At 39.8% G+C, this 27,055-nt stretch overlaps 1 protein-coding gene across 1 annotated transcript; it reads right to left on the reverse strand.

Annotated features, from left to right (window-relative positions):
- Window positions 1-899: 899 nt before the first annotated feature.
- On the reverse strand, window positions 900-24,776 carry COCH (cochlin). The gene is made up of 11 exons (XM_082059296.1): window positions 24,606-24,776; window positions 24,481-24,525; window positions 18,959-19,115; window positions 10,510-10,643; window positions 9,287-9,349; window positions 8,412-8,456; window positions 8,175-8,322; window positions 6,063-6,166; window positions 5,065-5,291; window positions 3,283-3,799; window positions 900-2,529 (listed from the first exon to the last, which is right to left on the reverse strand). The coding sequence occupies exons 1-11, from the start codon at window positions 24,628-24,630 to the stop codon at window positions 2,354-2,356; spliced, it is 1,641 nt and encodes a 546-aa protein (XP_081915422.1). The 5' UTR covers window positions 24,631-24,776; the 3' UTR covers window positions 900-2,353.
- Window positions 24,777-27,055: the final 2,279 nt, after the last annotated feature.

The raw sequence follows: 27,055 nt of genomic DNA on the forward strand, positions 1-27,055 counted from the left end.
AACTTTTTACCCAAACAAGAGCATCTAATCATGTCTGCTACCCTCTGCCATGCTGTTCTTCCTCCAAACTTACCTTCTACTTACAGCATAATCCACATCCTTTCCACCCTGGCTCTGTATCTCACTAGGTCTCAATCCTTTTATCCATACCTCACTGATGTTTTTCCAGATCAAAATTTTGCTCACAAATGCTTGCTGACACATAAACTTTGTATATTTGAAAAAGTATTTTCTGTATCCACTTCCTACCTCAGTGTAATTGGGCTGTATGAAGGGTGCAAGTTATGTGGCATCACTGTTCCTGTGAAACGGAAATATTTGGACATTTAGCTCTGCAGGTTTCAGTGTCCCACAGACCCAGACCTGCCTTTTCCCTGGTGAGTGAATAACGTGAGTAAAGCTGCCTCCTCCTTTGCAACAGTAAAAAGAAGGTGGGTGAGAAAATGTGATTCTGCTAGCCAGCATGTGATTTATATTCAGAAGATTCAACTAGCATTATACCTAGTATGGACAGTGACTACAATTTTTATCTTGACTTAATTTAAATTAAAATATTTGTATAAATAGTATTCTTGCTGTTGGAGGATGACTTAGGACTTTTTTCATTTGCAAACTGGGATTTAAGATAATACAGGCAGGAAGCATCACATGCAACTTACTCAAGATATACTATGTGAGGTTCATCACAAAAAGACTTTTATATTACAGGGTATTAAAACAGATAGCAGCAATCCCAGTTTTCTTGCAATATATATTTTTATAAAAAGTTTAAAAACTAAATGAATTAAACTTTTGGACAAAGTTGATATTGCATATGAATTTATACAGCAATAGCTGAATACTCTTATCTATAAACACTTAACAAAATTAAGGATAACAATTAATAGAAAAATACAAGGCATCTTTGCCATTCATGTTTAGTGTAATATATAGCCAGTCATAAGTTACTAAAAAATGCACAACAAAAGCCTGATGAATACAATCCCTTCTGTGCCACTCCATAACTACTACAAATTTTACAATCATCAATAGTGGAGGTGGAGGGGAAGAAAAAAGAGAAACCCTAAATTGATAGGGAAAGTGCTGGTTTGGTTTCTACTATTAATATATATTTTACTTGCAAACCCCTTTATTTTCTAAAGAATACTTGAGAAAAACTCAGTGAATATTGCATCATTTTAACCACACACATATAGGTATAAATATATCAAAACATTACCAAGTACATAATCAAATTAAACACTTTTTTTTTCAAGAAAACCATTCATCTTCAGAGAACCTTACACATCTGTAAAGATGTTTTTACTAGCATAGAAAGCTGTTATTCTGTGAGCTAGTGAATCACACTTACACGTCTGCCCACTCTCTTCTAGCCATGTAATCTGATATAAACCAGTTAGGTTTCAAGGTTTGAGATGATACTTTGGATTTGAATTTGAATGCTTTCCATTCCCAGCGTGTGGTTCAATTTAATCTCTTTGCCCAAGATTCCTGTCTCTGTCTAGCCAATAACAGCTTCTTAAATTCAAGACAGTACAAGGCAGTAGAGGGGAAAAATCTGGTTATCAGATGTATTAGGAATATCACTGTTGACTTGAGTGGTGTGGGAAGCAGTAGTATCAGCTAGTATGTTAGGATCCAGGTCCTCAAAAAGAGCTACTGTGCCTTAAGTACCTTTCAAAATCTGTGCCAAAAGAACCAAACTACATAGATCCACAAAAATCTGCGGTTAGAAGTTAAATGTCTTTTCATGTAAACTTCGCCAACCAGATGGCAATATCATTCACAATAGCACAACCTCAATTAGTAAAAATAGACTGTTAAGCTACAATCTGTCATAGCTTTCCTTAAACTGCCTGGCAATAATGGATGTTGCACAACTGAAGTACAGAAAGTACTGCGCGCTATCAGCAGAACTCCTTCAAAAGATACAGAATCGTAAGCTACAAAAGGCTTATGGAACATAGTACTGTGTATTTAAAATTATATTATTTTTAACTCATAAGAAGACATCTAGCAAGTGACAGCAAAAATGTCAGAGCTGCATTGTTTCCTCTGCTGATATCTGAGAGCCTTAAGTGCACAATATGCATAGCTTTAAAATTTGGGATACTATATATGTATTGAAAATAATAGCTGTTGGCCACCTTCTGCATTCCAGTATTAAGTATTATAATTCTAAACAAGCTCACAAGACTCCTTGACAGACTACAAAAACAAAAAGTAGCCCTTCCTCTCCCTTTGCATTAAGATAGTATATATAAGAATAAAACATCTGTACTTCAGAGAGACCATTTCAGTTTCATGATTTTTGGTTTCAAAGTAGTAATATCCAACAGAAGATTTTTTTGCTTTATTGCTTAGAGTCCAAAAAATCTTTACAGATGCCCCTAATAATATCAGGAACCATCTGCTCCAGTCCTGTGAACTCCCTCGTGAAGAAAGTATGCGATTCTCTTGGTTCAGAAGCCATGTCTTTCAGATCGTCCAGAGGTGCCCAGGCAATACCAACAGAGAAGACGGTTATTCCTACAAGAAACAAAAAAAAAGTTGTTATTATTTTGCCTATAGATAAAACAAAACCAGCAATTTCTACATCCATTAATTAATCTGGATCAGAAAAGTGTGTTTCAATACCTGCAGTCTGTCAAAGATGAGTAGATTTTGCCACTAAATATCAGGAATTAGAAGATTTGTCTCAATGCATATTTCCTTCAGGATTTTTACTATCTTAAGAGCTAGTGTCTTAGTTGTTTTTGTGCAGACACATACGAACGTAGCAGTTACAATGTCAGTCTTGCAGCACAAGTAACACTGTGTAAAATTATTTTGCAAATAAATATGGATCCTTGGTGTATGCTTAGTGCTTTCAAGAATCATCAGCCTCATAAACTTTTTGGCCAAAACTGCTTATTTCCTTCCTAGATGACGGTGAGGAACAGGAGTTATGCTATATTGGATTGCATCACTGATTGGAGCTTCACTACTTGATTATTTTTAATTTACTAATTTCTCTCGTTTTTAGTGAAATGAGGTTGGGTGTATGTTTTTCACTAAGCTGCTAGGAGTGAGTCTATTCATACCTGGCTCCGTAACATTGGTTTTTTTTTCATCCTAATAGAAACCAGTTCTTGGGGTCTTACATTTTGCTGAATTTAAAACAGGTATGATACTTGATTTGTGCGCTGGGGCTCTATTTGCAAACTTTAAAATGTTAACATTTACAGTACCACAGAAACAGGATGAATCAGCACCCACTGCTTTTAAACATGCATCATTTACCTGCTTTTTGTGCAGCAGCAGCGGGCCCTCTAACGTCATCATAAGACTGACCATCCGTCAAAACAACGAGGAAATTTTTGTTAGCTCCATCTTTCACTGGCCCAAACACATTTCTGGTTGTGAAAGAAATGGCATCACCAGTCGCAGTGCCACCGCTCATGTAGCGAATGTTCCGGATAGCCGAGAGGACCTTTTCTTTCGTGGTGTAGTCGGTGAAGCTGAACTCGGTACGCTGGTCGTACGTGAACTGCACAGCTGCAATCTTGGAGCCGATGTCGGAGATCTCAAAAGCCTTCGCAACGTTGCTGATGAATTCCAGCACGAGGCGGAAGTTGCTTTCTCCGATGCTGCTGGAACCATCGATCAAGAAACCGATGTTGACCGAGTTGTAGCACGTCTTGCTACACAACATCTGCTCATGTGAACACAATTTTTGGACAAGAGGTTTTACGTATTTGGTAGTACCAAACCAGGTGGGCATTTGGTAAGAGAAGAAGCCATTGTTTCGACAAACAGCCTGTTTGAAAACAAAAAGTCAACAGGTGAATACAGACACAGCAGCTGAATGTATAATATCCAGACACCTATGCAATTTTCTTGCCTGATGGTGGGTGTTTGGGGTGGGTTTTTTGCTTGTTTGCTTTTACAGAAATTGAGGACAAACATCTGCAGTTGAAGTCAGTGAAAGCTATAATATAGCTTACTTTATCCAGTAATGAAGTCAATCCTGCCCATCAACATCTAGAAATTTTTAAAAATTTAACTTTATTCACAAGAACTGTAACAACTGGAAATTATAATAATGTTTTTAGAAAATTAATTAAGTCATGCTACCGAATATCCAAAGTGAAATTTATTTTTTCCCCTAGCTTCCATAAGATGCATGTGAAGTAAAAGGTAATTGAGAAAGGAGTTAAATTTAAAATCAGCTCTCCAAGGTGATAACTAATCTGGCTAAGATCAAAATGCAAAAGGGCAGGACAGGCTTCAGTCACCTAAGGTCATGTTTTTCTATGCCTATAAAGTTGGACCTGCCTGCAATATCATTCAGATCAGCAGCAAGGTATCTTGTGCCCAGAAGCAGCAGAGCTCTGAAATTTCTGCTGAAATTAGACATCTAAAACCTCCCTGTGGAAAATGAGAGGTTTTCTCACTGGAGAGTTAGTAAAGACCTAGTGATTAGAAAGCTCATGTGAGAGAGGGTGATCTGTGTTTGAATTCTTTCCCTAACTCATACAGAACCAGATCCAGAACTCTTCATCCAAGATGAATGTCTTGCACCTGAACTTCCTGTGATATCTTTTTCTATAGGACTTTTTCCAATCCTCTTTATAGTGAAAGTGAGTAAATCCAAAGAGCAGGTACAGAAAGATATGCCTCCCTTCTGTGATTTCAGGACAGGAGTTGCCATATCTGCATTTCATGGCTTTGGCACGCTTAACTACACCTGGGATAGGGCAATCTCTTACACTGTAATTACATGGACATTCTCAAAGTCCAGAAGCTACAACTTGTCCAAGACTCTGAACCGGGAGGACAGTGGTATTTTTGTGTAGCCCCTTTAGCAGGAAAAAATCCCAGTGTTTTTTCAGCCTTCCTAGTGCTATTCTTTTCAATCACTGATTAGCAGTGATTTCATTGGCTCTTTAGAGAAAATATACATATATGTATAAACATATACATATGAGTTCCTATATATTATATATTAATTAGTTCATTAGCATTTTAGTGTGAAGTAAATTGTCCAGAATTAAATCTATTACAAATAATATTCTCTCTTACTTTGTCAACAAAACCAATGTCTTGTACCATTCCCAGCTCTTCTGTTGTGGGTTTTGCCACAGATACAATGAATACGTTGACTCCAAATTCTCTGGCCACTATGCCAGCTTCTTCTATATCATCTGAGGGCCAGCCATCTAGAAACACTACAATGATCTTGGGAATTCCTTTGCGTGCTCCATTTTCCAAAGAGAAGAATTTCTGAGCTGTGTGCTTCAATGCTTTCCCTAGTTTTGAACAGAAAAATAATACAAAGAAATAACACATACCATAATAGTTCATTTTGGTACCAGTTTTCTATATGAAATTGTGTGGGGTTTCTGTTACGATTATAGGTCTAACCCAGTGTAATAGTGAAACAGCATCCCAGAAAATTTGCTAATCATGAAGCTTGAGCAACTTAGAAGTTAAAAAACAACAACAAAACCCACATGTATAAAGCTGAGGAAGATATTGCTGACATTTTTTCACCCACAGGTCTAGTTTTGTACTAGGAAGTAGGTACATTTGTGCCTGCCAGATGGGTTAGAAGGAAGAAGGTTGAGGAGTTACCTAAATTTAGCTTGTGAAATGCAACATATTGAGAATGCTCGGTTTCCTCATTTGGCAAACATCTCTTCACAACCATTTACTACTTATTCGAAGTTTATTTTAAGTCTAATTAGCCGCTCAACAAGAAAGAAACGTTAAGCCTTTCAGATATGAATTTGTCTCAAGATATCACCGTTACTAGTGAAAACTCAATTACTTTTTAAACACAGAAAACTGTATTTGCACTTCTACTCCAACAAAATGTGTAATTTCTGGAAATGAAATGTAAGATGGGGCAATTTTCTGGTGGAAAAATGTTGAACCTGGCTGAGTGTGGCATTTAAAACGCCTTCTTACCTAACTGAATTACAAGAACTTCAGTATATGCATGTACACATTTATATAAACACAAATATATGTAAATATGTAAAAAAGTAATTTCTATTTACATAGAAGTATGGACGCACCTGTATTAGAATTGCCTCCTATGAACCCTAATTCCTTTATGGCAAACAAAACTTCTTTTGCAGCAGTGAAGTTTTTCAGATAGAATTCAATTTTTGGATGTTCACTGTGGAGGAAAAACAAACAAACAAAAAAACAACACAAAACCAAACCCACACCATGAAACAAACAAAAACCACCCACACACCCACCCCCCCCCCGCCCAAGCCCCAAACAAACAAAACCACAGGATAATTAAGTATGTAGTTCACTTTCCATACTATTATGGCATTAGGAAGCTAAAATACACTTTGAATCATTTTGTTCTTGGTAATGTATATTCTTCTCTATATTTTTGATTACTGAAATAGATGTATGCTCCTCACTTAATAATTCTCACAATCTTTAAGAAGAGGAATTATTTACCTGGGTGGGTAAATTAAGAACAGGCTGATTCTTAGGCTTATCAAATGTCTGAAAACATTAGGTTGAAATTTTATACAGAAAAAAGAAAAAAAAGAACATGCCAGATGTTAAACTAAATGCATTTGTGTAATTGAAAATTGGCGTGTTTTCTACTATTTGTATGAGAAATACCTTCTTTACAAAAAATTCCTGTGAAATTCAGTTTCAGTTATTTCATTTGAGAAGTTTTAAGGTATGCTAGCTACTGACTCCACGTAAGAAACAAAATATTTTAGACATGATAAGTTTCCAGATTTCACTTTTGATTTATAGTAGAAAATGAAAATAAAAAGAAATAAAGTTATTTTTGCCGTCTGAAGAATAAAAAGATAAACACCTGCAGGTCAAAAAGCTGCTGCTATGAATAAATGGCCTGATCCTGCATCAGGATCACTAGAATGAAGGCCTGTGTCCAGCAGAGCTGGTCTGTGGTAATGAACCTCATGGCACAATAACTGTTAAAATGGTACAATTTGAGATGTAAATATTATTGCTTGTAAGATGAATTTCTAATGAAGAGGGGTTGAATATTCAAGGTGCTAAACTGTTTACTCAGTTTCTCCATCAATTGCTCCTCATGTTATAGTATTTAAACCCAGGAAAGCAAGAGCAAGGTTCATTTCCCTGAGTTTTTGATGCCTGCAGTGGGCAGAAACTGGGTATTTCAGGATGCAATTCATCACATCCTAAAAGAAGCATCCAAAGTGCTTCAGGTGTTTTGCGCCATGAATGTGGTCTTTCTTACTAGTGACTACCAAAGCAAGCCTAAGTCATTAAATCAGACTTGGACATCTACTCTACAGTTGCCTGAAGACAGGAGAGAGGAACAGACTTTAATGATTAAATTTGTGATAGAGAAACCCTATGTTTACCTCGCAGATGTTTCAGGAACAGACTTTAATGATGAAATTTGTGATAGAGAAACCCTGTGTTTATCTGGCAGATGTTTCTTCTTCTTGGAATAAGTGAGTTAAAGGTTTCTTTATGCTTCCTTTATTCCAGAAGCTGTAGCCAAAGTGGTCAAGCCTTGAAAAATGCTATTGCTGAGCACTAGCAGACTAAACTGTGTCTCCAAAAACATTCCTGCCAACGTGTTGACTGTCACAGTTGCTTTTAGACTATTTTGCAGTCTGTGAACATGCATAGTAGTACGAACAGTTGGACTCAATGATCTTAAGGGTCTTTTCCAACCTAAATGATTCTATGAGTAGTCTTAAAATAAAAAAGTGACTATTTACAATTTGAAAATATTAGCTATAGTAACCTATAGGTTGGCAAGAGTGCTTATTTTTTGGGTTTGTACATAGCCATTTGTGACAATTCTCCCTACAATTTTTAAGAAGTTCCATCTCTCCTTTGCAGAGTGCTTTCTGCTGTTTTATTAAGATGCCCTATGAAACTGTCAGCAGCAGAGGGGCTGTGAAAAGTCCAGCTGCTCCCTCTAGCCAAATATCGCACAGGCAATGTAGATGATCAAATTTGTCCTGTCCTCTCACATGGACATCTCAGTGTAGCACACAGCAAACAGTGCTACAGCTAGGAGGAGTTTGCTTCTCTTGCTGTGCACCAGCCATTATGGAGTGAATACTGTTCTGCAAAATGGGGACTGATATATTAATTGATTCATCTTATTAATCACTCAGGTATATTTTGTGTAGATCAGTTCTTACCTGGCCTGTACAACTCCTACGTGAGGCCCTTCTGTTCCAATTCCCAACATCACAGCTACTTTTCCAACAAAGTTTTTCTGCAAATTAAATCTACGTTGGCCGATGTTATAACTTCCATCGATGAGAAACGCAATATCAGCTTTACAGTCTGTGAACGTCCAAAATAACTAGACTTACTTAACACTAAAAAAAATGTTAGGATTTTGCTTTGCAAAAGTTAAATATGTGGGTTCTTACCTTTGTTCCCAGCCTTTTTATCAAGTGGCTTCTTAGGTCTTTTACCTTCAGTGAAGGAAACAACATGAATCATTTAAGAACAAAAGGACAAATGGCCAAAAGTGAACCAGAAAAAGCTCAGACTCCAAGAACTACATTGCAATCTATCTGCAGTAGGAACTGTCAATCAGTTTAATTATTAAACTTGCTCTACTACTTCTTTGCTCCTTGGCAAATACCCTTTTTCAAATGAAACAGTTTAACCTTCCTTCCTACACCCACCTAGCTGATGACTGGGATGCGGAAAGCTGGGTGGATTGCTGCAGCTCACCATCCCAAGTGCCACCATTTCTCAGTAGTCCTGCTGTACGGTGCGCAGTTTTAATGCTTTGGAAGCAAACCATGACTTAAACTGTAAAGCAAATGGTCTATTCACAAATTATATCCAAGTAAGTCCAGTATTTATATATCACCAACCTTCATAGAAACTGATCTAGCCTTTTAATGCAGCATTTTCTGTGGAGAAATTCACACATCTGTATTTCTGCTACACAAGCCCTGACAGCACTCAGCTGTTGAGTAGTTCTGTAAGAAGGAATGTATGATCTCTGTCTTCTCCGTCACTTCCTAGGAATGAATATCCCATGAGTTCATGAACTCTTCCCTTCCTTCATGCTATCTGTATTACTTTTCCAAATTCATTCAAGTTTTTTTTTAATTTACACGAACATTGCTGAAATCAGAATCCATTTCCCTGATTATAAATGATTCCTCTCTTTACTGATGAAAGATGTAATGCAAACCCAAATATTGTATATGTTTTCTTCTTTAAAATAAATGAATCATATGAAACATCATTTTAGCCAGGGATGCACACACTCGCAGAGACCTCCTACCTGTAGCAGGTCGTGCTGTTGAGACCGAACGTCCAACTGATTCAAGTGCTGTGTTCTTGGTACCTGTTAAAATATTGTGTTTTAGTGTATTTTAGTGTATTGTATTTTAGTGTATTTAGACGAAATTACAAGTGCTCAAAGAACACTATATTTCCAATAACCTTTCTTCATCATCTGCCACTAGCTATCCTGAGAGGAGGACGCAGGCCTAGACAGAGCTTTGGTATAATCCAGTATTGCACACCTTGTTTCATAGGTACTGAACTTCTTTGAGCTTCTGCATTTGAAACAACAGCAGCTGATGAGTAATTACCACATATCTAATTCATGAGAGGTTTTAGCTGTAGTAGCCATTGTTTCTAGCAGACAGATTCAGGACTTGATCTGGAGAAGTGCGTTTCACTTGCACCTCCACCAAAGGCACCTGTAATTCCAAGTTCTTAGCTACTAATCTGCAATAAACACTACACAAGGATAACTAGTATCTTAGAGACAGTAGGCTGAATTTTAGCTATGTAAACAGTAAGAACACATCAGCGAGATCTGTTTCCCAAACTCTGAAGAACACCAGAAAACACACACACTTTAATATTTTTGAAACTACAACAACATATATATCCAGTAGGCTTCTTTATACAGTCTTATGAGGGTGGTTTAACCTCAACTAAGTTTTCAACTACGTGGACAAAAACTTCTGAAAAAAAACCACTATGTCACACTGTGGCTTAATGACCATGTCACATCTAAGCTGACATTATTCATTTCTTTGGAGGGCCAGTGTTCTGTTTTGAGGGAATGTTGCATGAGCTCTTTGAAGGGCCCAACAAGTGCTACTGCCTGCACAAAGGCAGGCAAGGGAGAGAAGGGGTGAAACTGTACGGCTGGAAGTGGTGGGAGGACAGGACTGCAGCAGCAGGACTGAGGCACTGACTGTGATCAGCTTAAGCTGTCGTAGAACTGTGCTGTAACTGCCTGCTATCCTGTCATTATATTCTAAATAACTGTGATCCATTTTGATGTATTGGCTTTTGCTACAGACTGGCTAGTATAGTGTTTTAAGGGAACTGTGGAAAAATGAAGATAAAATAACTATTTAAAAGTGAAAGCTACTGTTCAGATAGTAATCACATTTATTTATGCATATGGGAGCACTTAAGAAGTGTTCTACAGTTCTGTTAATATTTTAAATATAGTTTGCAAAATAGTAAGTGTGATCCACCTACGGGTCACTGAGAAGGATGAAGCCCATCTAGCGAGCACCTGAGACTGGATCCCATTGGCATTCACAGCAGGGTAGTTTTCCTGTCCTGGTAGAGTCTGTACCCTCACAGCTCCTCCTGCATTGGTGATCACCCCCCTGCCATACAAAAAGAGTTGTTATAAATCATTTTAATCACAAGAAAATTCAATACAATTATACCATCATTAGTATATTGGACACTAGCCTTCTGAAAAAGATGCCATCGAGGTAGACAGTTGTGTTCAGGCTAAAACAAGCCATAAGTTGCCGAAAAGACTTTCAAAAGAAACTATTCTGCAGAGCGTCACACAGACTTAGACACATGGCAGGAAAATACTGAAATTCAGGTAGCGTTCAAACTGACACAGAAGAGTGATGTTTCAAGGACATATCAATTTTGAAGTGACTATAATAGGCATCAGAACTGTTCAGATCACTTTTTATGTGCTACTTTTAGAGGCCAAAATTCAATGTTGAGCTTCTCTAAGAGTGAGTAGAAGTTTGACACTTTGTAGTACTTGGCAGGTATAGTACTGTGAGAGACAAACAACTATTTCAAGACTATTTAAACACAAAAATATGTGCCTTTGTTACTATTTTTCTTATCTGTCCAGCTTCCTGCTTGAAAAGATGTCCCGACCTTATCTAACATATTGTGAAAGTAGAATAATCAAGACTGGAATTTAGAAAACCTTGCATGTATTTCTGGTAATATGAGCTCTGGGTATCTGTGGCAAAGGCAACTTCCACATAAATCTCCTTGTGGACTGCTGTTAAAATCCATTCCTCATTCATCATATGATTTGCATTTCTAAATTGGACTGTGGTTATATTTATTTAATTCTTTTATCTTGGAAGATTATGATAGTAGTTTCAAAATATATAGATATTTTCTCATCTAGGAATACCATGTACAATACACAGATGTATGAGCTTTAGCAAAGTTAGCCAGAATGAGTTTAAAATCAGACTATAAAGTTGGCAAATACAAACAGCACTTCACAATTCTTTAAAAAAACAGTGGGGAAAAAAATCAGACCAGAGCCTCTGTCAATATTATCTTCGGGAAAAAGAACACATTAATGTATTTAGAATATTTCAGTCTAGTTAGGACCTATTTTCTTCTTCATAACCTGGTTCTCTTTGGCATTCAAGTCTTCACCAGTGTCTCAGTTTTAATGGATAAGGAAATATGTGTCAGAAATAGAAGATATGTGTTTAAATTGAACCGTTTCTAATTTAAATTTATATTTGCAATTTTAGTGAAGCTACTTCGGGCTCAACGTCAGCAAACCTGATCTATGCTGAGGTCCCCTCCCAAGAAGAGACGAGTATCTCTTCCCACTTCCTTAGTTGTGGACTCACAGCTTTGAGTGCTGCCTGAACTAAACTCAAGATGACATTCACACTGAAAGTGCAACCTAAGAATTATTCCTGGAAGCAATTACTTCAGCTTATTTTAGGCACAGTGGAACCAATTTTTTCTGTGTTGTTCTATTGGTCTTTTCATTGTGATTACCATGTAATCATTCTGGTAAAAAAATAATCTAGATCGTCTCTACCAAATTTGGAAGCTTTCCACTGAAACCAGAGTAGATTTATTTGCTCCTAATTTATTGAAAACATTTGATCCTGTATTTCATCACAAGTCATAAAGCTCTAGACTGCCTTCTGAAGATACAGTATTTCCATATAAGAGCTCTGCTGTTTTTATGCAACTGGGGGGCTGATATTAGATGTGAATATAACATGACTATAGCTTTATGGAAGTTATTCCTCTTTTCTTGCCGTTTTGTTCTGTAGGTAAATTAACTACTGTTTAAGCCATCTTTTACAATCTCATCAGTTTTACTTGGGACGTTTCTTCCAGCAAGCTTACTCAGAGTGCATGCTCAAATATGTTGAAGCAGAATAAACCATATTGTGAGTCTCCCTTCGTATTCTGAATCAGATTGGCAAATTCCTTTCTGCAATCAGTTATGACTGACTTTGAAACTGGGATTCACCCTGTGTAGATCTGCAGTGGTATTTAAACAGTGGAGAAGTGCCTATGCATTCCCTCAGAATGATTTATGCCATTACAATCTGCTGTCATTTTCACTGTTGTTCTTTGCTCCTGTGTGAGTGACTTGCATGCCACGGCTGTTTCGATTTAGCTGGAACTCTGCAGATTTTTCAGGAACAGCTTTCACTTCCTTACTCACTATATTTCATGCTACTGGCAGTGCTGCTTGATGGCAATTTTATGTAAAAGCTGTCAGTCCCTTCTCTTGTCTAGCTTCACTGTTAATAAGAAATCATAATTTATACCTAGGTGGTATTTTTCACTAAAAAATGCACACAAAAAAAAAACAGAAAAGCAGATACATGAGGAAGCAATCGCATAGCTCACTGCATAATAGCTCATGGAAGAAAGTATACAGGCCAAGGGCAGCAGACGATATGGGAAGGTCTTACAAAATACAGCAATTTCATGTAAAACAAACTTCAAAACCTGAATTGAGGTAAGTGAGCAAATGGGACTGAAGCTTTTTAGAGCCTCATGCATGTCCTCAAAGCAAAGTGCAAGAACTGTTTATCTGCACTCTCAGAGAAAGTGGCTTGCCTTTGCTGAATTTTGAACGTGTTTTTCAAGGAGCCTGCACATCAAAACTGATGCCTAGACCACAAAGAGACTCTTTCCAGCCATGGGAGATGACCCTTACAGATGTAACTGCAGTCAGTAACCTTAGACACAGCAGGAGAAACGGAAATACCATCTCCTGTTAAAAGCAAGAGGAAACACAAGATTTTTGCCTGGTAAAAATCTTTTTCCTCTGGGTAAATTTTCCATTGCTTTTGTAGTACTGACAGATCTGGCTGATGGAGAGAACGCTTTTTGCAGCATGCTTATAAACTATTCACTTGCTTAAAAACGTTGGAGACAGAGTTCCCTTAAATGAGCTTAGTTCTAGGCGTAAGGCAAGGATCAGCTAGATAGAAATGGCTAAAGATGACAAAACATCATCCATTAAATAGGCAAAGAATGTTTTTCCCCATGTTGTATAATAGTGTTAAAGAGTGAAGAGAAACACCTGAACATGATGTAAATACTCTACGCTAAGGAAAGTTCCCAAGCCCAAGGGCAGGAGCACTACAGCTGAGCTGTTAAAAGAAGTACATATTGGGCTGATTCAGTCTTGCAGCCGAGAAGCAAAATGTTTGCTCAGAAACTCACATGGTATGTTTTTATGCTAGTCATTATGCTCATCATATATGCCTATAGGTAGGCTATCTGCTTTTTCAGCAGAAGGCAGAGAACAGAATTATGAAAGCCTGCCGTACTACCCAAGAGCATAATCTGGACCTGAGTGCTGGCTGACAGCAGCTGGCTTTTCTTGTAGGGTCCTTGGATGAAAACAGTTATCCTCAAGGACTTAGATGGGACAGCTGAATTACCCAGCTTCCCATCTTTTCTTCCTACTATCAGCAGCTGCATCAAACTCTTTCCACATCATCCACCTTTCTCCATTGCTCTAAGCAGCATCCTCCTCTTCTCCAAAGCACAGTCTCCCACTGCTGCCTGATCGCATTCAATCACTGACACAGAGCTGCTCAGGGTTTCATGCCAGCATCCCCCTGTCCCCTGGGTTGTGCTCCTTCTGTCTCCTCTGCACCCCTATTGCTTTTGGCAGGGAAGTGGCTCAGCAGCAGAAGCAGGCACTATACCAAAGTTTCCCAGGGGATCTACAGCTGCTCAGAAATCTCTCTGGCCAGACAACCCTTTTGTCAATATTCTTGTAGCAAATACTAGGGCAGCTCAAGGGGCCATCAGTGTTTGTGGTCACTTTGTGGCCAGCTTGGCAATACCATGATATGCTTTTGTTACACTTGAGTTCTAGGACCCCAATATTTAATTAGAAATGGTTCCACCCTGTGACTAGTTAGGACAGTTACGAAAAATGTACATACCAATTTAGCATCTAAAAGCTACTACATTGAGCTAGGTCTCAATTTAGTGGATTTGGCACTAGAACAGAACTGCACAAGCTGAGAACCTAGTCCTCCATTTGATGTTCTGATTATTAATCCAATTAATCACTCAGTGTTCTTCATGCCTACATAGCGTCAGCCTGGTAGGAGGTTCTCCATTCCTCCTTTGACAAATAAATCTTTTATTCTTCTGCCCAGAAAAAAGAACAATATTAAATAAATATTCTGTTCCCTGAGAGTAATTACACATGAAATAAGGAGAGAAAAAGCCAAATATAACAAACTAAAACCTGCAGAAAGCTTATTCATCTGTAGTATACAGAATTATTCACAGCTGAATTCTGCTAAATTCTTTATATGCATTACACAGTATTTTCTTGTGTTAGTAATTGTCTCACAGTAAGGAACTACTCATAGGAATAAGCATTATTATTTGGTTTATATAAAACTAAGGATTCAGGCCTCAATTTGGACCTGTTGCAAACTGGAGTGTATGTGGAGGGGGAACTGACCCATGCTCGCAATAATTTTCGGTATAAAAAAATAAATGAGCACTGCTCCTCAGACCGGTGCTTCTTGAAATGGTGGGTGGTTGTCCGACTGTGCTTTCTGTGTGGTAACAACAACAGCGGCCCAGGCCTGGTACACAACGGTGCTTAAGGCATAGAGCTGTGTTGCACTAACTGTGCAACGTATGATGTAGGGTGTACCTAGTTTTAAACTAGATGTGCTTGTCTCAGTTATTTGGAAGAAATTTATAAAATTTTCAAAGCATGTATCTAGTTACATCATTATAACAACAAATGACAGATTACCTAGTGGCAGTTTCACCAATATGGAGTTTTGTCATTGCAACACAGAACAAGGAGGAGTATTTTGTATGTTTTTGTTGGATTTTGCAGCCTGCACTGAAATTAGCTGAGAACTAAACAGCTATCACCTCTCCTCCATTAATCAGTTTGGGTTTTTTTGTTTAACCAGGACTAGTATTTATAGCTGCTAATAGTTGCACCAAAACAAACAAAACATTCTCATGTGGCAAATGCTGTTCTGAAAGGCCGACAGGACTAATAGCCCTCAACTTAAAGGTAGTCTTCAAAGACCCAGCAGTTCTCCTTAAGAGAAGATTTTAACCTATATTCTGCTTTTTTTCAAAATGCTTTACTACAATTAGTCATATTCAGAATACTTGAGAATTGTTAATTTACGTCCCTACTGCAAAACACAGGCTAGAAGTGTGAGTATATTTTAATCCCTTCATTGCTATTACAGCCCTCATTGTTCTTGCAACGTTTGTGGAGGCACATTGTTAGATGCGGGTTTTACAAACAGGGCTGCACATTTCACAAGTAGTATAATTTATATTGACACTTACTATGGAAAAATACAGATTTTTCTATACTCCTATACTTCTGGGCTGGAGAACAATAATACACATAGTTTACAAGGTACAGACTTCAGTGAAGAACCTGTGCTTCATCATCTAGGGGAAGACTTTGCAAATCTTGGAAACAAATCTGCATGTTCTGTTTCTTCTATCTCCTCTTTTTGTAAAAACATTCCCCAGCTGTGACAGAACCAAGCCCCACTGGCTTTCTTGGTGGGACTTCTCTAACAGTCATGGTCACCACTAGTGTGGGAGGTTCAAGACCACTGCCTGGTTGAACTGGCTAGGAACTTCTGCAACTTTCCGAAACACTCAAGTCTTCAGTCCCTTTGGGAAAAGATCCCGATAGATATCTTTGGTGACTGGTAAAGAAAGTTAAAAGAAATCTCTATGTCACTAAAAACAAACTCTGCCTGATAAAAAAAAGACAATGGGAAGAGATCTCGATTTTCCTACATAACCTTTCTTTTCTCTTTATATATATATATATATATATATATATATATCTATTTGATCTAGACATTCTTTCACAAACTATTAGTATATACCTGAACTAGGTATAACCACTCGAAGACACTTAAAGCACACTGAATGGAGGCATTAATTCTTTTTACAGAAGGATCAAAAGGAAGCCTGTTCTAGAAATAACACACATGGAGACATGCAATTATCTTTGAAACCAATTCTTAAGCTTTAAAAACAAATACACACAGACCCTCCTTATGCCTCCCAAGTTATTTCTAGTTGCCCCTATAGTACCTTAGGTCTTAGTTTCCTTAAGAGCATTTGAGAAATTTCAGAGTTTCTACTTAACCCCTCCTCAATTTAAAATATTTTTTTTTTAAAAGCTCATTTTAGATTACTTTGGAGTTTTAATACTACAAATGTCGCCTGAATTTCGGAAGTCTTGTTAAAAATTACAAGATTTTAATTAACATTTTAAATAGGTTTCTGAGTAGTAATGATAGCCACCTAGATATTATTTAAGATGCTTTGATGTATTTTATGGCATTTAAAGTATCAAGCAATGAATGTTAACTCAAAAACCCCTTCATTTTCCTCCATTATTTTCTAGTCATTTATTTATCAGTAAAATTTTAGGTTGTTTTGAGGTTTGTTTGTTTTATTTAAAAAAAAAATCCAAAAACTGATAGCAGAGTTCAGCATCACATCAATATATTCTGAAAGAGTTTCTTTCTGTTGCTTGGGCATAAAAAAAAGATATTGAAATTATTTCCCCCTTTCTTTTAAACACTTTGTTTCCTTAAGCTTTTAGTCTCAGCCTTCCTGCAAGGGCAGCAGTAGTCTTATCTGGAATATACAAATATAATAAGATGGCGTGATTTTTTTTTAAATTGTAGTTTATGTATATATTAACATGAACGTACCTAGAAACTAGTTTTAAGAAGTGCAGTGATGCTTGAGGGGATACTGGATAACTTATGTTGTAATCCACAAATACTAAAATATCATTAATAGGAATAGGACATGAATAAAGGTCTCTGTAATATAGCACAACATCTCAATATAATTATTTGTGTCAAGGGCACCTCTTGAAACCCAAGTAATTTAGATTATATGCATGATGAAAACATAATTTGAAATGCATTAATAATATTTAATTATAGAATTATCAGAAATTATGAAAAATCTGGGCAGGATGACCTAATCTGTACTTCTGCTTCAAGACTGGATCAATTATGGTCATCTATTTATTCTAAACAGATGGATTTCTATCTGATTCCCGGTGTAGCCTCATCTAGGTGTTCCTGCTCCAGCAGGGGGATTGGACTAGATGATCTTTTGAGGTCCCTTCCAATCCCTAACATTCTGTGATTCTGTGATGCTGGAAACTGTCCTTATTGTTAGACTTTTCTCCATGCCCACTCCAAATTTCTGTTGCTGAATAGTCAGTCCTATCTTAAGAGTCATAACACTTTATAAAGTTTCAAATCTACTTTGTGAAATCTCTAAGGGAACAAGTATCATGTTGTACAGCCAATTAACATATGAAGCTAAAAATCCTTCTTTAAAAATCAAAAGCTTTTTCAATGTATTAAAAACAAAATCTAAAACTCCATGTAAACTGACAGTCAGGAATCAATGTGGCTTCCACAGGTATCCAAAATAGATATCTCACCATCTTCAGTTGGTTTTGTCCCACATTTCCTTATTAAAAACTGATCCAAGAGAGAATTTACCTTGTGAATAAGTAATTAAATCTTTCTGCTTCCTCAAAAAAAAAACAAAAAAAACAACTAACCAACCAACCAAAACCACCACCAAAACCCACACCAAACAGACACACCACTCCTCCCCCCTCAACTACACACAAAACAAGTCACACCAACCTCCGAAGTCCCCAGATCACCTTAATAAGATATCTGCCAGCCTGTTTTCCTTCCACTGTGGAATTATTATTGCTTTTCTAATGACATCTATTTAACATGTTTCATCTTTTCTTAGTCTTTAGTTTTCTATTTGATGTGGAAGTGAATTCAGCTAGATACTGGTCTAATTAAGAGATCATTAAGTAGACTAACACCCAGGAAGCAACTGTCAGAAGAGAAACGCTGTAACAAAAAACCACAACACTGATTAAAAGTAACAGTCTATGGACCATATTCAACCAAATCATGGGTAGGTCTGTTTGCATATGAGCTTAAACTTATTTCAACAATTTCAGAAACAGTGTCACGTAAATGAAAGTCAGAAAGTGAATCTGCTTTTATTGTCCAATTACTTATAATTTACACTATATCCTTCCATGCCTACCAGTGTCGCATCAGTAATCTTAAGTGAAAATCCATCTGCTGCTGTGCCATTTCAGAAGAAGTTAATAAAGTGGTTTTCAGGAGCACTTAAACACAACCCAGATAACTTGCAAGCTGCCCAGACATTATTTTCTTCTTTGCTCTGTCTTCTCCTAATGACATTCGTATTGAGTTAATATGACTCCCAAAGTCCAGAAAGACCTTTGTTATGATTACATCTAAAGGTTCAGATGTGGAAGTGTGGCAAGACTATGTAAACTTGCTTAGCACCTTGCTAACCAGTCATCTGACTGACTTACCTGTGTATGGCAGCTCCACAGACACTGGAAAGAGAGGCATAAACTCCATCCCCAAAGACATAAAATTGCCATAGAGGACAGTTTGCTGGGCAAACGACATCTTCTGTCTCCTTTTTAAGGTCCAGTCCTCTTGTAAAGCAGGTAATAGCAGTGGAAGCTAAAGAAAAAAGAAAAACCTGTGACGCGAAAATCTTAAGGGCTTTTTTGTTTTGTGTTTTTGTTTGTTTGTTTTTCATCTCTAGAGTTTCCAAGCTTAAAGCAATGTTTGAAATTGAAATTAGGTACAGTGTCTCATCTCATGCTCCAGTACATTTGTAAAGACATCTTTGGAGCTTACAAACATACAATTATGCTAAGAAAGAATACACTTTAAATTATTTATGGGAAAGTGGCAGAAAGAGGTGGAAAGTGTTAAATAAATATGAGCAAACAACACTAAAACAACATTAAAATAATACTCAAGGAATATTACAGGAGAAAAACCAATTCACATCTGTAAGTTTATGGCAGAGGCAGAAGGGCAAGGGGAGGACCTTCAAGGGCTGGTGGAACACAAGAGCAGGCAGCACTCTCCAAGCAAGAAATTAAATGACTCTGACATCCCACAATAATCTCCAGCTATAAGACATCTAGGAATCACTAGGGAAACTCCAAATTTTCTCTCCAGTGGCATTCCTGAAGTAGGTTGAGAGCAGCGTTTCCCTTAATGTCCATAATAAATTCTACTGAGGCCAGGGTAAAAAAAAGCAATACGTTCATATCAATTCATTGCAATGAAGTTCACATCATTATCATTGTACAAAGGACTGTCAGATTCACCTAGTGAGACAGATGTTATTTATTCAGCTGAGACACATGCATTTTTCACATAGAATTCTGCCTCTTTTTTTTTTTTTCTTAAAAGTTGCTTCTCAGATTATAATCACAATGCTTTCACTGTGCTTGCATGTGAGCAATGTAGGTATGCAGACACAGATTTATACCAATATATCATTTTCCTTGGAAAACTGATTTTTTTTCTTTTCAAAACTTAGAGGCCATAATCTTGGTTAATTACTACCATCCTCTGCTACACAGGACAGCACATTCAACTGGTCTGGTAGCACAGCAAATTAGGGCTTTTACTTAGATTATCATTGATTCAGCATCATAAATTCAATCCATGACTGGATATTTATTCCAAACTTCCTAAGAGCACATCTTGCCCTTGCTGGGCACTAGAAGGTACAAGAACCTTTCCTATATACATTCGGAGTGTTACTTCCTCACAATGTTAAGAGCTCACAAAGGCTGGCCCATGTATCGGTGCACACACCACAGCATTATATCCCAAGGAGAGCATGTTTCAGGGATCAGCCCACTCTTTCCACTCTTACCCCAGGGTGTTTACTGACCATTGTATCTGAAAGCATTTGGAGCATACACTGCTCCTCATCAGTGGACAAAAGAGATGATGATACCTCCTGCTAATCCTACTGATTTTAGAGCTGAAAAGCAGAACAGTTACAGCCAGAGATGCACAGAGAAGCGTCTGTTTATTCAGGCTGCATAAATCAAACACATGTCAATAAACCATGCAGTAGTTATACTCCTAAGTATATGTAGTGCTCATTAATGCTACAGGGTGTTTAAAAAAAATGGAGCAAATTTTGCTGAATTGCAGAACATAAATGGAGTCCACCCCTGAAAAATCTTTGCTGCTGTTTGTCAACGGAAAGATGTGACTTGAATATGCCAAATACGTCTATATAGTTCAGAGTAAGAAAAATAAAAGGCAGTAAATACCTCTTCATTTTTTCTTTCTCGGGATAATAAAAGATTTCTACCTATAAAGAATAAAACAGCAGCTGGAAGGCTGGATATCTTTGGAGGAAACACTGCAATGAGCATCACTGATAATCTCTGCTCTCACAGTACTGCTTGTGCCATGCACCCTGCAACATTTCCCCAGCCTCCAAAAGTACAAAAGACGCCACAGGAAATTTTAATGCCGGTCATTTCTAATATACTGTATTTGACTGAATTCCTTGGCAGGCTGTGCATACAAAGACAATAATTAGACATGTCTAGTTAATGAACTCTTTATCACTTGGAGATCTGTATTTCCTTCACTACAAGGTACTTACTAATTACAGTCATATGTCAGATTAATATTTAACATAGCACAGAAGACAGGAAAACAAAACAAAACAAAACATGCTGTGTTTTCCCTGGCTATAAAAACACAGAAATCCATTGTAGGCCAGCCATGGGATTTTTATGTACTGACAGCCTGAAGACTGTCACAATCCTTGACTACATCACGACAGGGGGGCCTCCGGGGGAAGGGAGCAAGTTGCTGCTGTGTGAACCCAAGAGCTGCCACACCATAGCCGGGGCTTTAGCAGTCTCAGCACAGAAGTAAGAAGACACTTGGAAGTAAATGATTCTGCTAATTAAAAAGCAACAGTTTCATTTTGGTTTTCTATGTAGCTAGAAACAGTTGTCTATAAGATATAATTATATAACCGAGACTAACATTAGCAACGTTAGGTGCAATATCAAAATGAGAAGTAGTACTGGGTACCAAAATTAAGACTTAACGATACCAACTCTGCAGTGGATTTTGTTCTTCCCTGCTAATGCATCATCAGCTATCCAACCCACAGGACTACAAGCAGTCCATTGCAAACAGTAAAATGTATACTAATCATTCGCCCAAATTTCATTGTTTGATATTACTATGGAAATTGAAGAACGTGGTTGTTTTTATTAGTTTATCCAAGGTACTTCATCATAGCAGAAACTGCCAAAGAGCTATATATAAAAATTAACTGAGATAAAATCCGTATGTTTTAATTACTGTTATTTAAGAATGCAGTAGCAGCAGAGGCATTTCTCTGGATACTTATGTGATCTGATACTCTAAATCCATGTATTTTTGGAAGCAGGAAAGATTGTAATTAACACGGAAGGACTCAGTCCTAGACTCCTACCCGTTCTGGACTCTGATGAAGACTAGAGACCTCTGTTATGTGATATAAAATTAGCCCTTCAGAACTGTAATAAAATAACCATCATCCCATTCTGTCAAGACACACACTCTTTAAGCTTTGCAGAAACACACTGTGTCAGGGTATGCCATGAAAACAAAGTACAAAGAAAAGAAACTGCATTTCTTCCTGATTTAAGCCATATTTAAAGGTAGGGATGAATGTCCTCCATCACCGTTGACCTAAACAAGAAACAAAAAAATAAGCAAAGGCTCACTTCTTTAGTAAAACATTCATCCAATAAACATGTTTCCAATCAGTTTCCATCTTTTTGGTGCCTCATCCCATGTACTCCAGTTCACCCTGAATAGCTGTTTCTTATGTCCACTTACAAAAGTTCTCACTTTATTTCTAACAGGAGTCACTAGTTTAAAACACTCTAGAAAAACAGAATCTATAGCAAAAATCTGAGGTTTTCTAATCTTTAGGTTTTCATTAATCACTTTGGGAAAGCAGTTTGTTTACATAAAGAAAAAAACCAAAACAAACAAAAACCCAAACCCAAACCCCCACCAAAAAAAACCAAACAAAACCCCACAAATACACAAGTCCCTATGCACATTATTAAAAAACATTAGGGATTCCTAAGAATAGCCTTATAAAACAAAAAAAATAGAGCAGTACATCCCTATATGCTTCTTATTCCTTTTAGTATTTAGTATTGTTTCTTTGCCAAACAGGAAAATTTTAAGTCCTTTTTTATCTTGATGATTCAAACAAGCCTGCTTCTTATATCTTATGAAAGGAATACTCCCACAAACCTTATTCAGGCTAGGGGGATAAAAAAAAAAGACATACTAGTAGAAATACACCTGTTTATATTTTGGAAAACAGGTTCACAGATTGCACAATAATTCATGTAATATTAAGTACATATCCTGATCTGGACAAGGGCAGTGGAATTTTAAAAATCCCATCGAGGCTATTTCATTCATTGAAATCTGAGACTTGCCCTTTTCTGATCAAATTAAGGTCGCTTAGCATCACATGCCAGTGTTCATCCACCCATACAGTCTTATGTAGGGTAACCAGAACTGCCAAACTCAGCAGCATTTGTGTGTATTTCAGGGGAAGAATAAGGAAGGGTATAAGATCCTTTAAGATCTCCCTGAGTAGTTATGAGCCTAAATACAGCAGATTTTTGAGCAAACTAATGTTCTTTCATTACTTTGAACAACAGAATTTAAGCACCTAAAAAAAAATTCCTGCAAGGAATTTAGGCTGCTGAATTTAGGCTCAGAATAATGATAAGAGATAATATCTTACCATAACAGTTCACATTTTATATTACAAACATATCCTGATACCAATATTTCATTTTTCCAATATTCCCTTAATGTTATTTTAGCTGGTTCCAGATACCTTCAGATTACGGTGGCTTCTTCTCCAACCCTGGGAGGAAGCATTACAGAAAACTTTTCATTTGTTTCCTGACAGACTGTTGGCACTTCACCTGTAAAATAAAAAGGAAAGGAACCGGGACTGGAATAGGTTTTTCTATTGCTGTGCTTTTTTTTCCTTTTAGCCATAGCGCTTCTTTGACGTATAGCTATTATCAGTTTATCACAAAAGATTTTCCCAAATGTTTGATTGAACACAAAATGAGGAGCAAATCCTGCTTCCTAATGATTGCAAAATCCTGAAGAACCGTTCAGAAAAGCTTGAGGTCACTCACCTTCCGCAGGCCAGGCCTGAGTCTGGAAGCACGTTCTTCTGGAGGCTCCTGCTTCCCCCTTGGTGAAGTGCTCCGGTGGAAGGGGCAGACAAACTGCTTGTGTCCTTCTGGTGCATTATTTCTTTAACTGCTTCCCATGGCTCCTGGTTCCCATGGATCCACTCTGGCCCCAGGAGAGCCCCTCTCCAGCAGCAGGGGTGCAGTCCAACAGGGCACGGTGCGACACACAGCCCCTGCCCTGCTGGGCATCTGAAGTGTGTCCTTTTGCTTTCCAGGTCAAAATAATGGCAGGGCAGGTTTAAAAAGTTTTATCGATTCCATGGTCAGAAACATGTTGGAGATCCTCAAACTGCCAAGCACTGTGCAAGTACCTTTATAACACACACACACAAACACACTCCCACCCACTCTTGCTATCAGCGCTCCCCTTGATGGGGACACTTGTCACCACTGCTCTTCTTCAACCTGTGACAGGAAGCAGTTTCACCCCCGTTTTAAGTGTTCCCTGACACCCTCCGTGCCCCTCTGCAGCCTCCCCCGGGGACACCTCCCGAGGAGACTCACATGGCGGTGCCCGGCCGGCCCAGCGCTGCGCTCCCCGGCGGCAGCGGCCCCGCAGCAGGAGCCGCTCCCCGGGACGGGGCGGCCTCGCCGCGGCATCTCCCGCGGGGTTCCGGGCTGGGGGCAGCCGTCGGGGACTCCCAACGCATCCCGGCGAGAGCCGGCCGCAACCGGGTGCGCCGGGGAAGCACTGGCAGAGACGATCCGAGGGGGAAACCCCCCATGGGGAGGTGGAGGGAGGGCGGCCAACTCACCCGAGCCGTCGCTCCCGCGCACGGGGCTGGAGAGCAGGAAGGCGCCTGTGAACAGACAGAGAGCGGGTCGAGGCGACGTTCTGCGCCCGCCCCGCCGGCCCCGATCCGCTCCCCACGGTACTCACCGACGAGAAGTGGGGCGAACCACATGGCGGCGAGACGCGCCCGTGCCCCGGGGAAGCCGAGAGCAGAGGAGAGCAGAGGCGAACAGCACAGCACAAGGCAGCACAGCTTGCCCACTGAGCTGCACTGTCGTGGGCTACCGTCCCCTCCACGGAGCTGTACAATCGGCAGCAGCCGCCGCGCCCCCTTTAAACGTCTCCCGGGGCGCATGAGCACTGGGGCGGGCGAGGGTGGCCGGGGCGGGAGGGAAGGAGGGAGCGGGCAGGGGCTGGGCGGCCCCATCGCTGGGCAAGGCCCGGCAGGTGCTGCCGTCTCTCCTCCGTCTACCTTTTCCACCTGGGCTCAGCCCGGGTCCTCCGGGAACGACGCCCCAAAGCCGGGTGAAGCACCTCGTCCTCCCCGGTACCTCCCGCCGCCCCGGCCCGCAGGGACTCTTCCACTTCAGACAGGCAGCGGGGGCATGGGAACCCGCGGCGAACACGGCTTTGCCGTTCGCTTTTCCAGATCTGACTGCACACTGCTTTAGCTTCCGTCCACCTGCAGGTTTTGAATCCCTATTTCCGATATTAATTATTAAATAGATTGTTTCAGATGTCTTTCTTCCAGATATATTCAGAAATGCGACTGAGCTAACGGTTAGCTCGCCACATCTGGCTCTTCAACGAAAACGAACGGAGGGGCAAAGTTTTCACGAGCATTAACTCGGCCCAAGTCTGCGCTCGCCCCCTGCCCAGCACCAGCGCGGGAAGCGCGGTCGGGAGCAGAACGGCCGGTTCCCCCGGCGCCCGCATCCCGCGCCCGCCCCGGGCCGGCCCGGCGGAGCCGCAGCCGTGTTGTGGCGTTAACTCGTCCCGCTGGGCGCTGCAGGAGAGAACTGGGGAATTTTAGCCTGATTTAGTCTTTCGAAGAGGTGGAAATGCCCCAACCAGCATTGTTGCATCGTTTGTATTTGTTCTAAAGTCAGCGTAAATATTACGGGTACCTACCTTTCATTTGAGCAAAACTTTGCTCGAAGTAAAAACAGCCCTCTCTTCCCTCCTCCCCCGAAAAATAAAACAAAACCAGAAGCAAACCAACCAACCAAAACACTCCACTTTACAGCCTGATTCGTTTTTGTGGTTCAATGCATATGTGGCATAAAGTATCAGTTGGCACGAATGTGAAATGATCGGATTACTTATGAATGGGTGGGAAAAGAGGCAGGAGCGCGTTTATTTCAACAAATGCCTTAAAATCGGATTCCTTGCTGGCTGCCGGCATCCACTGTTTAACTTCTGTTGGGAAGGTTGTTCGCAGACATAAACTTTCAAATATAAATAAACTTTCAGAATTCATAGGAATTAGCATGTTAACGGATTTGCCGAGGCAAAAAATTGAGTGCAGGCATTGCAGTCAGCTGCGGGAGCGAGCGGGCACGGCAGCAGCCGTCTATTGGGAGGCAGCATTCTGAAATATCTATTCGTGTAATTGAAAATAATACACTTGAGAACTGCGATGCGTTCAGAGACATGCCGCCCATAGCAAAATAGGAAGCACGGCCAGGTAAGTTATTCGTAATTTTGGGGGGTGGGAGTTTAATTCAAGTGAAGTGCAGAAACGATAAGAACACCACTGCCCTCCCCTCCCTCCCCCCAATCTTTGATCTCCCCAGAAGCACATTTTTATGCTTCCCACACAGGACTAAGGTGGTGATGCTTCCCTCATGGCGTGGTCTTCTAAGGGAGCATCGCAAATGCAAAACTATCCAAGGCAGTTGGTGCAGATGTCAGGAGCTTCTGCTGTCGTTTCTCTCAGCTTCTCTCAATCCTGAGAGCTTGTCCAAGAATTACTGATGGCCAGCAGGCTCCCTCCTCAACTAGGGCTTGACTCGAGGGGGTCTGTCATCTTTCGCCTTTGGGGATAAATGAAAGAGTTGGCAATGGCCGCTAAAACCTCTGTCCCTGAGCTCTCCTCTCCCTGAGGTGTTTCCCGCAGATACCTCGGGTGCTCGCTACTTTTCAGAAATGGTTCGCACTTTCTGTTGCAGCCGCCGGTTCACGGTTTTCTCAGAGCTGCGGTAGTTGCGAGAGAAGGGGGCTTACTTAATTTTTATTTTTAAAGAAAAAATTCTGGGAAGCCGAACAGCAGCTCAGAGTAGATGCCTGCCCTGCGGCCAGCAGTGCCGACGGCGGCTCTTCCCCGTTATTTTTGAGTCCGCGGTGGCGAACCGAGCCAGCCCCGCTCCGTTCGCGATGCCTCGCTCGGAGAGGGAAGCGGCCGAGGGCTCCCCCCGGTGCCGGCATCGCGCCGCTCCCCGCCAGCCGGGCTGAGGGGGGCGGCAGAAAATGGGAGCTCAAGCCCAGCCCTGAGCGGGGGGGAGCGGGTGTTGAGTTGTCTTGAGCTAGTGTGGGATCCCGTCTGCTGGTGAGAGCGAACTGCGTGCCAGAGAAACTGCTTTCACACGGGTTAATGC

Source organism: Streptopelia decaocto, assembly GCF_964273445.1.
Source record: "Streptopelia decaocto genome assembly, chromosome: 7".
NCBI classification, from domain to species: Eukaryota; Metazoa; Chordata; class Aves; order Columbiformes; family Columbidae; genus Streptopelia; species Streptopelia decaocto.